General features: G+C 39.5%; 1 protein-coding gene across 1 annotated transcript in view; it reads right to left on the bottom strand.

Annotated features, from left to right (window-relative positions):
- Nucleotides 1-4,151: 4,151 nt before the first annotated feature.
- Nucleotides 4,152-15,744, bottom strand: part of LOC149846556 (phosphatidylinositol 4-kinase alpha 1-like) — a 52,379-nt gene continuing 40,786 nt past the window's right edge. Inside the window, exons 20-26 of the mRNA XM_089996403.1 lie at nt 15,695-15,742; nt 12,497-12,666; nt 12,203-12,398; nt 11,324-11,464; nt 5,461-5,669; nt 5,230-5,391; nt 4,152-4,686 (exon numbers count right to left, since the gene is read on the bottom strand). Coding sequence (XP_089852529.1) covers nt 4,428-4,686; nt 5,230-5,391; nt 5,461-5,669; nt 11,324-11,464; nt 12,203-12,398; nt 12,497-12,666; nt 15,695-15,742 — 1,185 coding nt within the window. The 3' untranslated portion in view covers nt 4,152-4,427. The remainder of the gene's footprint in view (nt 4,687-5,229; nt 5,392-5,460; nt 5,670-11,323; nt 11,465-12,202; nt 12,399-12,496; nt 12,667-15,694; nt 15,743-15,744) is intronic.

Consider the following 15,744-nt stretch of genomic DNA (forward strand, 5'->3'; position numbering starts at 1 on the left):
GAAACATTGGTTTTGTTTGTTCCGTAACAACTATTTCAAGTTCAACATTTGTTTGGACCGTACTCATATGCTATGTTTCAAATATCCATTGTTTGATGATGATGTGCGGGCAACTTGGACAGTCATGAATGATGGGTTGAAACGACTAGCATGAACATCCTAGCTAGGGGTGGCAATCGGGTCGGGTCGGCGGGTTGGTAGGTCAGAATACTTCAACACGAACACGACCTATTTATTAAACGGGTCGGATGTGGCAAACACGAACACGACCCATTTATTAAACGGGTAACCCGACACGACACGGTTAACCCGTTTAATAAACGGGTTGGGTCGACACGATTACACGACACGACGACCCGTTTATTAAATGGGTCGACCCGATAACATAGACACGATAACTGCATAGGCACACACCACTACTGAAGAGGAGAGGTCTCGGGCTCTCGGCTGCAGCTGGGTAGGAAGGAGTTAGGTGGGTGACTAAAGCGTAAAGTTAGGAGTTATGGTTAGATAAGTTAATATATATATATATATATATATATATATATATATATATATATATATATATATATATATATATATATATATATAAACGGGTTGCGGGTTGATGGGTTTGTGTAAACGGATTGACCCACCCGCCTAACCCGTTTATTGAACGGGTCAAACGGGTTGGTGGGTTGGCATACCCCTATACGACTCCTTTAATAAACGGGTCGACCCGTTTACAACATGAACCCATTTAAGCCAATCTCTCTCTCTCTCTCTCTCTCTCTCTCTCTCTCTATATATATATATATATATATATATATATAGAGAGAGAGAGAGAGAGACGAAAGTAATTCAACATTACCACTCATGAAGATCAACAAAATGTTGAACCCATGAACTGAACAAGAACAAAAGCCAAAACAAATAAAGAAAGCACAAGAGAAAAGAACATTAGACAGATAAAATGGGCTCACGCCATAGCCGCTTGCCCAGATTGCGACAAAGGATAGGTAGCATCAGCAGGAGGGAGTGGAAGATCACTAAGATGCATACACAAGATCGCATAAACATCTACCAAGATTTTATGCACCAGGTTTTGAATGTTAACTCGAATATGACGAAAATGAGCATCGTTTCGCACCATCCAAACAAACCACCAAGAAGTTATCAACCACGTTCGCCAGATGAACCTCCACCTCTTGCTGCGCCTAATACAAACCGGCCCCAAGATCAGATCTAGCGCAAAGGACTCCTCCTTAACAAATACTTCTGGATGCCTCCAGGTCCTACTAAAGATTTCCATAAATATTGGGCAAGACCAGAACAAGTGAAACGTAGATTCTTCTGCAGCTTGACAAAGCACGCACCAACTCGGGAGTTGAATGCCCCACTTCTTTAAATTATTGTGGGTCTGGATCCTATCGTGCAAAATAAATCAAGCCAGGACTCCAAAGCACATCCTCGGGCAACCAATCAGCCCCTTGCGGTAGCAACGATCTATAGACTTTTTTGGTGAGAAACTCTCCACTTGGTGCCAACGCCCACTGCAACCACTGACCAAAATTTTCGAAGACCTCAAAATGGTCTCTAAACCAGGCTAAAGCCCTCAACCACGATTTACGCAAATGCGAGAGCGTCAAACCTCGGGTTCCCAGACAAACCGGAATAAGAGTTGGATCCCTATATTTAGCAAGAAAAAAACTAGCACAAGGGTTATCCGGTTGGTGGGCCAAAAGAGAGAGAGACTTTTTTTTTTATAATCAAGGGGTTAGGCAGACCCCCTACCAATTCATTAAATTAAAAGAGGTATACAAAATCACCCTTTGGATAGTGGGTGCCAATGGGAGGGTGGTCTTCCAAGCCACTCCCCCAAGATCTCTAACCAAAAAAACAGATTTACATTACACTTTATCAAGGCTATATAACATGTCCATGAGATGGGTTGGACCCCCTTCCTTCTGGAGCCCGAGCGTAGGATGTCAGCCAGGTCAGCTCGCCCTGTCTCTAACATCATGTTTTCAATTAAGTTGGAGATTTCTAAAATCTTTTTCGAAACCCTCCATTCTCAAGTTCCGCATCCCGCTTCTACGATGTCTCCTTCATGCTCCCTCATCACATATCCCATATGCCAACCATACTTATATATGCTATGAATGCATACTTTAACCCATCCCTGGGGGTGGATCCCATTGTCACATCAATCTCCATCTGGAAGACACGGGGTGGGTTGAGTTTTCAAGGATTTGCAAAACTGACTCGCTCACACTTCTGAGAGTGATAGCCGCTTTTGGAAGAGCTTTCTTATGCCAAACTTTTTGTAGTCTTATCAGTTCTTCCTAATTAGGTTCCATGCACTCTTCATTGAGAACCCCTCCTTAACCTTTTATAGAACTGATCCTTCCTCCACCTCTCTCATGATTTAGAGTGTCTAATGGGCATTGGTATCTGCAAGTTTTAGTTGCAGCAGGGAGTTCATGTCTATCACTTACTCAACGGTAATGTTACGCAAATCATAGTACAAGATTAGCTGAGAATTGAGACAGTCGATTTATAAGAGGGCTATTTGCCATCCATGGGTCAAATTAAAACTTGGCGTCTCTGCCGTCCCCTACCTCTGATTGAACTCCATCAATAAGTGCCCCAGCTCCCCATTTGAGTCCCCCATCCATGTGCAGCCACTACATTCTTTCTGAGAACCCAAATTGACTCTTTTTTCAAATATTTGACCTGCAACACTTCTACCCATGGGCTTTTACTATTGTGGCAGAGTTTTCAAGCAAGCTTGGCCAAGGCAACTCTATTAATATCTTTGATAGTTCTAATGCCAAGACCTCCTTCTAACTTCGGCCTACATACCTGCTACCAACTCATGGGATGATAGTGCCTGCATCCTTCTGACTCATGCCATAGAAAATCTGTTCCAGTTATTTGGATATAGATGCTGGGAGGTGAAAGTTGCCCACCCAAGATATTAAATAAGATTCATGGATTGATCGGATAAAAACAATTCTCACCACCAAGGCTAGGAGTTTTCCATGCCACAACTCCACTTGGGATCTGAACTTATTTACTAACTTTGAACACCTCTTTTTTTTAACTTTCCTTTGAATAGAGGAAGGCCAAGATAAGTGAGGTAATTTCTTTGATTGCCAACCTTTCCATTGAATATGGGTTGTCCTAAAGTGAGAAAGGTTGAAGGAAATGAAATTTGACTTCTCCTTACTAACCTGAAGGCCATTGTTTCTCAAATTTCTCAGTGAACAAAAGGAAATGCCTTGTGATTCTCGCTTGTTCTGTAGGAAGAATAGTGCATCATATGCATAAAAGCTACGGTGCCAAGAGAAACTCTTAATCTTAACCAAGATTATTATTCCTACCCTACCATCTTGTTAATTTTTTCATAAGGAACAAGAATAAGTAGGGTGACATAGGATCTCCCTGCCTAATGCCCCCAGCACTAGAGAAAAGTTCACTGGCTTCAACATTGATGATCATTACAAACTAGGGATGCTGACACATTGCATGATGAGCTCAACCCACTTCTGCTTAAATCCAAACTTTCGAAGAGTGGCTAAAAAACCTCACTCTATCATGTCATATGCTTTTGCTAGGTCGGTTTTGAACACAACACACTTATTTCCTGATGTCATTGAATCTATCATCTTGTGTGTTGAGAAAATACTATCTTGGATTGACCTCCCTCTCAAAAAGGTCATCAGATTTCTGCTAATGATTTTATCAAGCACTCCTATGATTTTGTTAAACCATGATTTTAGTAATACCGTTGTAGACAAAGTTGCATAAGCTAATTGGTATAATCTGACTGAACTTGCATGCTTTTTCCACCTTCAAGATAATAACTACATTTGTGAGGTTAAATCGCTTAAGCAATTTACCAGCCCTGAAAAAATTAGCTCACACACCAAAGAGGGAGACACACAAAGTTCCTAACCAATTTCTGGCCCTAGACTGGTCATGACCACAATTTGGTGGAAATATCAACAGAACTATTGACAATAAACCAGTATCGAGATGATGGCAAGGGACCTTGATAACAGTATAGTGCCTAAAGCCTTATTTTAGGTCCTATTGGATAAAGAATTACATCAAAAAAATGGTGGCAAACTGGAAGCACAAAATGGAGAAGGGACTAAAAGATCAAATGATCACAAAGCTTTCATCTGAATCATGAAATGGAGCTACAACTTATCTTTATACATGTCAACCAGAATTACAAAGATGACAGCCAATGTAATCCAAAGGAATTTCCCACCCCCTTTCCCTACAACACACAATGCTTTTAAATACCTTGAAGGAGGAGCACAAGAAGAACCGCAGCTCCTATTTCAGAAGAATAACTTGCATACAACTCATAATGTTACATATACATGTGCCTCCCTGGTGTAATCTACCTGTGGCCAGGAACAGAACACGGTGCGCTATTTCTCTATGCCTTGCTGTAAATACTGTATTAGGTCATAGCCAGCAGTCGTCCACTTGTTGTAGGCATCAGTGCAGGTTCGGATCATATAATTTGCAGCCTCACGCTCGCTCATTTCTGGATGGAAACGCTTCCGAAGATTTCCAATTGGATCACCACGACTGAAGCATGGGAGTCCACTGTCCACCATCAACAGTATAGTGTTTATAATCCCATCCATATGCCGCCTTGCTGTAAGATACCCTTTCACACACAAACTGCAGAACAGATATAAGCCACAAGTCCATTAAGATCAGCTCAGTATGTGAACCAACATGAAAAACTCTCTCTCTCTCCACCCGCCTTGCATGAGCAATGCTTTCGAAATAAAAAACAGTAAACAGCAAGGTGTAAACAATTCATGTTAGCATGAGCAAAGCTTTTCAGTCAAAATCATTGAACACAATGAACAAGTGCAAACAATTCACGTTATCTCCTGAGACAGTCGTGGATTGCATCATTAGAAAGTGAAATGTGTCATCTACGATTTCATTTTCCAGAGAGAGAGGGACTTTCAATTCTCTCACTGCTTAAAGAAAATAGCATCACGTTTTAGAATACAAGGAGCCCCTCCAGTCATTAGAGGATGAAAAGAGAGCTTGATAATTCAAGAAAACTGGATTTAGAAAAGTGACATGATTTCCTGTGGATATACTTTTGTATGGTCATGCAAAAAAATCTTCCAGCAAGTAGTAAAAATCTAACAGAGGTCAGGCACAAAGCACTAGCAAAACGAAGTACAAAAAGCTGGCAAAGATCACCTTACAAACTGATTCCAGGTGTCGCTTTTCATCACCCCACTTGGGTCCAGCAGTTGAGTCATCTCATGGCTCAACTTGAAGTGTGCGCTTTCAAAACGCATGTTACCACCAGGTGATGTTTCTAGGATGAATCCAAAATCGATATGGACAAGTCTTCCCACACTGTTCAAAACAAAGGTTATTAGTAAAGTGTTATATAAAGACGAGATGAAAAGGTCACAAATGACATACTTGTCAAAGAGTAGATTTCCATTATGTCGATCCTTTGGCTGCAGTATAAGGCTTGCAACTGCATAACCAGCACTGCTAATAATGAAGTTGTAGCGAGCAGCCTCAAATGTGGGAGATCCAACAGGCCCATAGTCTTGCTGGAAAATTTCATACAAACCTCCATCGGTGGTTTCACCCATCTGATTTCTGCTTCGTGTATTAGGCACCACCTGAAAATTTTAAACATCAAGATTATCTACTAGCAAACAGAAAGAAAAAAAACCTAAAAACACAGCCTCATGGAAAAAATAAAATGACATTGGATAATAAAATATGATATAGATTATCATATAATCATTCCGGCATATGACACCATACACCCTTGTGAATTGGAATATGGGATATCATGTTGCATCAAGGTGCACCATGCAATATGATAGAGTACCATACCATGTACAACAAACCATCTCATACAAATCGACTAGAAGAACAATGGATGTTAAGCTTTTTAGCCACCTTTTGCAGCTTTTTGAGCTTAGATGAGGGTCATCTTGGACCCAACTTCATACCCAAAACCCCCATATTGACTTTCACTGACACACATGGAGGTTTTTCCGACTTTACCTTGCTCTAACCTCCAAATCGCTTGCATCTCATGGAAAATCCAATCCATTCCCTAGTTTGACCATGGAGCCACCTAGATCTTTTAGAAAAAATTGAATCATGCTCAGAAAGGCTAAACCAGCAAAATTGGGTGAGGAAATGCCATTTTTTCTAGGGTTAATCTTAAGAATGACCAATGTTTCTCTTTTTCAGGTTTACTGCTAGGAATCACTTACATGATACCAGATCTACTAGTGTAAAAAAGAGTAAGAACTGATCTAGTATGGGAATGTGGTGAGATGATCAACCATTTCATAACATAATGTCAGTTATTTTCTGCTATAATAAATGGCAGAATCAGTGTTATTAAAAACGTGCCTCAAGGCGCAAAAAGCGCGCCTCGCCTCAAGGCGCAAAAAGCGCGCCTTGCCTCAAGGCGAGGGCCTTTGTGCCTTGAGGCGCAGGTATAAAGCGCAATACCCCTGAGGTGTGCGCCTCATAGGCCTTGAGGCACACCCCTTGAGGCGAGGCGCGCCTCGGATTGAAGCGCACACGCCTCGATTTATTTGGCTTTCAAGCCCTTATCTCACACCGTTTTCAAGGGGAAGGCTTCCATATTAGTGATATCTCCATATCAATAAGGGTGAAACACGTTGCATTTCACAATCGTTGCAGGCCAACATACTTCCAAGATCGTTAACCTCTGTAACGGTATGAACGCTGGAACGTTGGAGCCGATTCTCAATGATATGGAGCACGACCCAGGCTGTGGCCCAGCATTGCCAAGTGGGTATTCAAAAGTCCAAAATTGGTTCATTGGATACGGCTCTCATGGACGAAATATGGAGAAATTGCAATTATGCGGTGTGTCCAGTAATAGGTAGGGCAGAGGGAATTATAATGGCCTGGCACGAGGATTTGGTTGGTCTGTGGTGAATTTGGGAGATTTCTCGATTTTCATTCTTTTCCTGAATGGTGATCCCTTATCGTTCATCTTAACGACAGTCTATGAACAGCGCATAAGTGCCCGTAAAGAACTTTTTTGGAGGGAGATTGAAGAGGTTGATCGAGTATTCACCCCCACAAACTTTGAATTGTTGGTGTGGAGGGTGACTTCAACTCACTCTTGATAGTTGACGATTACAATGGTGTGCAGCAATACACAAGGAATATGCGGAGGTTTGCTAAATTTTTTAGATTTCAAGCTAAGTCACACGGACTCGGCTAGGGAGGCGCCGCACCCGAGTCGACACGCCCCGACACGGATGCGGATTCGGACACGGGCTGGACTCGGTCAACGCCGAGTCGGACTCGATCAACGACTCGAGGCCGATTCCGTCCTTGTTTTGGACTCGGTCAACGTTGATTGAGTCCAAAAATGTCCACTTTTAAGGCAAAAAACAAAAAAAAATATTTTTTGATATATTTTTTTAATATATATATATAGCATGAGTCTCAAACATAAGCCCCAGAAAAAAAATCCGGGGGGCGCTGCCCCCCCCCCCCGGACCCCCTGCCCGCTGACCGCACAGCGGGACCCACGCCGGGGGGAGCCCCCGGACCCCCTTTCTACAAGGGCAAAAGTACAATTTGCAAAGTTTGTAAAAACACTCATGATGGTGCCAAACTTTAGAGGACAATATCCACATATATGCACACACTGGATATATATATATATATATATATATATATATATATATTTTTTTTTTTAAATATATACATGTATATAGCCGTGTCCTCGTGTCCAAAAATTTTGAAATTGCGCCGCACCCATGTGACATAGATTTCAAGTCTATTTGATATGCCTTTCCAACAACAACAACAACAACAACGCCTTCATCCCAAAACAATTGGGGTCGGCGATATGAACCAACAAAGAAAATCATTCTGGGTCTTCCACATGAATCCTTCTCCTCCATTCATTTCTATCCAATGCCATGTCCTCGGTGAGGTTCAAAGCATTCATATCCTTTCCTATCACCTCCATCAATGTCTTCCTAGGCCTACCCCGACCTCTTTTAACTAATATATTTTCCCATTTCTCCATCCTTCTAACTGGAGCATCATTAGGCCTTCGTCGAATATGTCCAAACCACCGTAAATGATTCTCTCTCATCTTATTTTCAATGGGTGCAACGCCTACCTTCTTACGTATCTCCTCGTTCCGAATCTTAGCTTTTATTGTATTTCCACACATCCATCTCAGCATACGCATCTCAGCTACACTCATTTTTTGAATATGATGTCTCTTGGCAGCCCAACATTCTGTACCATATAGTAAAGCGGGCCTAATAGTCGTCCTATAAAACTTTCCCTTCAACCGCAATGGCATTCTACGATCGCACAACACTCCAGTTACACTCTTCCATTTCATCCACCCAACCTTTATCCTATGATTTACATCTCCATCAATTTCTCCATACTTTTGAATGATAGATCCCAAATATTTGAAAGAATCATCCACCAGTATTTCTTGCTCACCAAGCTTCACTACACTCCCATCTCTATTTCGTTGCTTACTAAATCGACATTCCATGTATTCTGTCTTACTCTTACTCAACTTAAAACCTCTTGCTTCCAATGTCTGCCTCCATAATTCTAACTTAGCATTAACCCCAGCTCTAGACTCATCAATCAAAACAATATCATCAGCAAACAACATACACCACGGCACATTTTCTTGAATTGATCTCGTAAGCTCATCCATCACTATAGCAAATAGGAAAGGGCTTAAAGCAGATCCTTGATCTAACTCAACCGTTATAGAAAAAATGGTTGTCACCCCTCCACAAGTGCGGACATTGGTTACTACTCCTTCATACATATCTTTAATTATACTAATGTACTTGAGAGAAACACCTTTCTTCATCATTGTCCACCAGAGAACGTCCCTAGGTACTCTATCGTAAGCCTTCTCCAAATCAATAAAAACCATATGCAAATCTTTGTTCCTCTCTCTATTTCTCTCAATAAGTTGTCTAAGAAGATGTATAGCTTCCATAGTAGATCTGATACGTGTGTTTGACAAAAATAATAATTATATAGAAATCCCTACTTTGCATGTTTTCGGTTTTGATGAATTTTTGTATTAAGGATATTGACAGAAATTTATTTATGTTAAGTTCTATATCAGGATATAGATGTATTAAGCCTAATGACAGTTTTGAATTTTTGTATTAAGCACATTGACAGAAAGTGATCTATGTGTTAAGTTCCAGGGCAGTTTTGATTCTTTTTAGAAAAGAATAATTCGTTTGTTTTTTGTCCACAAGGATGCTTACTGATATTCTATGCTGCAGTTCATGCGCAGAATAATTCATTTGTTTTTCTCATATTTTTTCAGTATTTATTTGAGATTTTTTATTTCCTGTTGGTTGTTGCTTCATCAATAAAGATTTTTTTTATTTATTTATAATTTTAGATATTTTTTATAGTTTTTTTTAATTTTTTAAAAAAAACTTTGAGGCTTACGCTTTACGCCTCGCCTCAGATTTTGATGGAGCGCCTTGCTACGCCTCAACGCTTTTCACAACACTGGGCAGAATACATAGGTTGAAACAACATTCTACATAAACATGTGACCATGTAAACCGTGTGTTCTAAGATACAAGAAGAAACGGTATCCAGAGGGCAAGGAAGGAAGATAAAGGCTATATTAAATGGCAGAACACAGGCAGAAACAACATTCTACATAAAACACGTGACCATGTAAAACCATGTGTTGCTCTAAGATACAAGAAGAAATGGTAACCAGCCAGTGAGGAAGGAGGATAGGGAGGGTGTCACTATCACAAAAGGTCATTGAACAAGAGAGCCAAGTACCAAATGCTAAGGAAGATCAAATAGAAAAAGATGCAAGTCTTTCATCACTACCAAAAGTAGGAGAAAGTTCTCGAACATGAGTTGAACTGTTGAAGTTTCAAGCATGCATGATAATGTGAATATGACTGTTGTTTGTCATACAAGTATTTAATCATAGAAATTGATTATGTTTCAATTGCCTTAGTTGAATTGTTCAATAATGATGCTGCTGTTTTCTTATGTGTGGAAAGTGTTTTACTATTTGTGGTGAACTTGTTCTTTTAGGTTTTCTTTTTTTACCTAGTTTATCGATTTGAGAAAACAATCAGCTGCACATCTGATATGTAATTAATTAAATTCTGACTTGAGAAAATATCAATTAAAACAACATTAAATAGAAGAGTGCAGTTGAACAATTTCAAGCAGGTAGCCAAATTCACATAATTAAGTTTTGCAACTTCCATGAAAAAAACACATTCAATTATTAGCCACATAATTATATTCAGTCAAAGAGTTTCAGGCATTCTTTGTCATGTTGAGGTTCATTAAGGAAAAAAAAAGCTTGTCAGTGTGGTTTCACATAATCATGAGGGAATGACACAGTTAGACATGCCATTGATTGCTTTAACATGCCTTGTATAGAATAACTACTTTTATTCTCTGACCACAGCAAAAGAACTATAAAGATCTCATTGCCTAATTACTAGAAATGCTAGTGAAGCCTTGCCACAGTTATTGACTACTTCTGTAACCGCTTCGAGCTGCACAGCATGCCCAGAATCAATGTTGTTACTTAGGGGTGTTGGTTTTGGGTGATTTTAGGTGCTGCTACAGACATTATATAATGTAATATAAATTATATATTTTTCTATATACACTTTGGACTTTTTATAGTGTTGCCTTATATTTTAGTTGAACTTTATGTGGGTAGATGTAAGTTGTAACACAGTCACCTATACTGTTCAAGGTAATTTCTCAGCAAAGGTTTTTCTCGGAGATATTTTCAAAAGGTGAAAAATCTTGGGAAAATCTTGAAAGCTTAAAAAATGAAAAAATATAAATAATAAGAAAGAATAGATTTTCTATTATCCTTACAAAAACCATAAGCAAACAAGTTTTTAAAATACAACTTCAATAATATAAAAATATGATTTTTTTTATTTTGCAAAAAATATAATGATAATATTGCAATATTTTGAAAATAGCACAAGATTTTTCCGATAATATTGACTACCTCAATATCTCAGAATTTCTCACGGTACTTTCAAAATATAGCCAATATCCGTGACTATGTGTAACATACACAACCTAGCCACAGTGTCACGCCCTTCTTTTGGAAAACACATGTATTGTACCACGTACCAGCACCAGTAGTTACGCGACAGTGGACTATACAGAGCAACAATGAAAGGATGATGTCTCAGGCTCGAAGGCATCATTACTATAACAAGAGTAACTACTTAGAGAGAGAGAGGTGTACCTCAATTATGCCTCTTTCAGGACCAGTAGGAAGAACTCCATAGGGAAATACATAGAGATTGAGACCAACAGCTCCAAAAATGTCCCGAAGGAGAGATATCACTTGAAGTGCAAGTACATCTTGTCGACAATCATCCCCAACCTAAAAGTTTGAATTGTTTAATTTGATCATATTCATTCAGTCTTCGGGTGAAAGAAGAAACTGGCCAACTTAACAGCAAGAAAACATATTCCCAATGAATAAAGAAATAATATGCACCAACTTCAACACATGCCTGCATGAAGAGAAAATTGAAGCCCTGTTTGTGAACCATATAGCAGAGGGGGAAAGGTCCTGTAAGAACCACGAAAGGGCCAAACCATCTATTTTGTTGAAGGTGGTGAGTCTTGGTTTTTACTCAAAAAAAAAAATCACGAACACATGCATGGGGACAAAGTATGGTCTTGCATAAAAGAGGAAGCTATGTCACACGGACTCTTCTAACAGGGCACCACACCCGCGTTGCACCCGCACCCGCACTCAGGCGGGTGCAACACTTGGAGACAACTTCCTTTGTGTTAGGTGAAGTCAACCACACTGAGGTCCATTTCTATCCAAAAGTAGATTCAGTTAACCCTAATCAAGTCCATTTTTATCTATATTATATATATAAATACATAAATGCACACAAATACACATAGTGTTAACTTAAAACTGTTAAAAATTATATATATATATATATATATCCTCCCCGCACCCAAGTTTTTTTTAAAGTGCCGCATCCGCACCTGTACCTGCACCCGCCGCATCCGCACCTGCACCTATGTGACATAGGTAGGAAGAATACAGTTCAAGAGCTGCTAACAATAGCATTCCTATAGCCAGGGAAAAAGAGATCACCTTGAAAATGCATGCTTGTGGTTTTAAATCATTAGGATCACCATCTTTATCAATGACATTAAATGTAATCATTATAGGAACTTTGGCAGCAGATTGTAAAGGGATCCCACTGTCAAGCTGGATGCTTCGGACAAGTTTCTTGGGAGCAGTTGGAAGATAAAGGTCCTCCCCTTCCATTTCTATTTTTTCGAGTTCCCTGCATAAGTTCATACATCAATTCACAGCACAAAGATCTATAAATTGATACAGTAAAAAAGATTACTATGAATATTATGACAGTTATCATTATTGTACCTACGAATACCAGCTCTTCTTTCTTCTTTTGGTAGTGGAAAAAGTACACCAGAAATAGATGTCACTTTGTCAAAGAAATCAAACTCCCGTTGGAATAAGTCAAGGTCCTCAGGTGTAAAACTATCAATAATCCGTTGCCTGACAATTGGCAGAAGTGCTAGGAAGGAGTTCTGAAACAACAGAAATGGTTAGGAACATGAGCAGGAAATACCAACAATACCAAAACCTCCAAATGATCAAATTTTTTTAGTATTTGTCACATCAAGAATTAACATGGATATACTGTAGCCAAAATTTCACATTATTAGCGAGAAATGTTTAGAACAAAGACCAGCTTTGTTAATATGCAATACAAATGAAATAGCAAGAGCAGCAGCTCTTCCAGCAGTAAGAATTGGAATAATTGTTGGAAGCTTAAAATGATGGATAAGCAAGCATGACAACTCATGAAATTCTAAATCCCATGAATAAAAGCTGGAAATAGTCCTAGAATTAAACTGATGGATTCAGCAAACAGCCATAACCAGGAAGAGTTGCTTGCAACTGTGCCTGATAATGGACTTGAAATATTGCATGATTTCTTACCCATTGTCACAGTTGTTCACATCACTGTCACCAATACCGGCGATATTTTGAAAATATCGCAAGAAATACAGATATTTTAAGGTAGCCAATAATATCAGGAAAATCTTGTGATATTTTCAAAATATTGCTAAAACAAAAATAACATGATATTATCACATTGTTTTTGCAAAAACTAAAAAAACTTATTTTTATATACTTTCAGTTCAGTTTTCCCCATTTTTATCTCTTTTGTAATTTAAAAACTTTTAAAACTTGTTTCTTTATATTTTGTGTTAGAAAAATAATACAAAATCTGTTCTTTCTTACTAATATTTATATTTCTTAAATTTTTTAAGCTTCCGAGATTTTCCCAAGATTTTTCAGCTTTTGAAAATGTCCCCGAGAAAAACCCTTGACGAAAAATTACCTTGAATGATATAGGTGACTATGGTTCACACGCAGCTTTGGAACTTCATAAATATTCACATGAAGTGATATCACTTCCCTATGCATATTCCTAGATGAGTTCCATTAGTCAACCATAAGAAACTCAAGCTTGGCCCATGCTTCACTAAGTGGTAAATGCAAGTCATGACCAAATATGGAAAAGCTTAAAAAAATTCAGCTTGGAGAAAAAGACAACCGCCATCATTTGACTTGCTAAACTTAAATATATAATAATAAAAATCCAAATAAAAGAAAAAACTAGAAGTTCCAAAATCTTGTAAGCTCCCCAACTCGACTCTCATCATTAGATAAAAGCTATGTCACAGGGATTCGGCCAACTCAGTGCCGCACCCGCGTCGACGCAACGTGGGTGTGCGTGCGGGTGCGTCACCCGGTGCGATCAACCCGTCCCTGGGCGCGGTTAGGGATGGCAGTGGACCGAGGGAAAATGGGGCCTTGCCCCGCTTCCCCCCGTTTCGATCGGGGATGAAGGGCATGAGGTGGGGATGAAGGTTAAAATCCATCACCGTGCAGGGATGGAGGTGGGGATGGACTTACGCTTTCCCCTGGCCCGCCCCGTCCCCGTCCCGATCCCAGCCTTGCCCCATCCCCAATCTTTCTAAGAGATGACAATAGACCGAGGAGAAACGGGGGCCCACCCCGCCTCGCCCCCGTTTGGACATGGGATGGAGGACATGAAACGGGGATGGAGGCGGGGTGGAGGTTAAAATCTATCCCCGTGCGGGGATGGAGGTTCAGATTTTGAGACGGGGCGGGGGTGGAGACCTTGTCCCCCGCCCCGGTCCACTGCCATCCCTAGGTACGGTCAACACACTCAGAGTCATAAATGTCCAAATTTTGGACTTTGAAAAAAAAAAGAGCCCGATGAAATGGGTTGAGAGGATTAGGGCAAAAAAATTCTCACTCCTCCCAACCCCGATGTTGTGACCCATCTCCCGACCCCGACGCCGACGATGAGTACGAGCTACCACCGTCCGGCAACGCCTCCTCTCCATCTCCAACCCAAGTACGCATTTTCTCTCTCTCTCTCATTCTCTCCTTCAATCTCTCTCTCCCCTTGTCTCTCAATCTCTCTTCTGAGAACACTAAAAACCCAACTTTAATCATAACCCAAGACTTTGATCCGTTTATAGGTTTAAGAACCATAATTACAAATCTCATTTTCTTGTGATATTTTCTAAAATCTGTTTTCTTGGATAAATATCAGAAAAGTTATGGTATTTAAAAAATTTTGGGTTTTCCCAAAAAAATGAAAGAAATGTTTTGGCGTGTGTGTGTGTATATATATATATATATATATATATATATATACACACACACACACACACGCTGGTTCTACTCACTTTCTTGTTCTGTCCCATTCTGCTCAGTTCAAAATCACAGTTTTTTTGTGTTTTTTCTCACATTCAACACCATAGATGTGATAAATAGGTTTTTATGATAAAGAATAGAATTGTAGATTGTTAATTTGATTTATTGTATGCATGATGATGAATTGATTTGATGATATTATGATAATTGTTTTTTATTTCATTAGTGTTACTGTTGTTAATTGTTAAAACTTAAAAATTATATATATATATATATATAATATATAATTTTATATATATACCCTCCCGCACCCCCACACCCAAGTGTTTTTAAAGTGCCGCATCGCTGCACCTGCACCCGCACCCATGTGACATAGGATAAAAGTGATGCTTCAATAACAAAGAAAAAACAGAAAATGGATAAGATCTTGTAGACAACCACATCAAGCAAATAAAAGAACATAACATCAATAAGAAAAATAAGTTTGTGCTGAAACAAAAGATTGGGCCGGATGAGACACCAAAAACAACCTAGAAGATTCCATGTGAACAAGCACCAATGAATATATAAAGCAGGTCACTTTTTGCTCAAGGGTTGAAGTATATCAAGCTGTTCGCAAGGACCAACTCGATCTTCTTCCATGGATCCCATATGAGATAACCCTAGGAGAGCTGCCAAGGGAGGGAAAACTTGCAGGTTACTTGTTTCTAAATGCACGCCCAGACAATAATATAAAATCCCTACTGCAGTAAATGATTAGAATGAATATTCTGAAAGATAAGAACCACATATGAAGCAGGTATGAATTTGAAAATAGCTCACTGATAAAGAAAAGGAAACTGAACCATTTTGTACCTTAGTAGGGCCAGAATCTTTTCCTGTGTCTGGAGTAGATGACTCTCCCT

The sequence above is a fragment of the Nuphar pumila genome, chromosome 2 (genome assembly GCF_984573655.1).
Source record: "Nuphar pumila chromosome 2, dmNupPumi1.hap1.1, whole genome shotgun sequence".
Taxonomy (NCBI): Eukaryota; Viridiplantae; Streptophyta; class Magnoliopsida; order Nymphaeales; family Nymphaeaceae; genus Nuphar; species Nuphar pumila.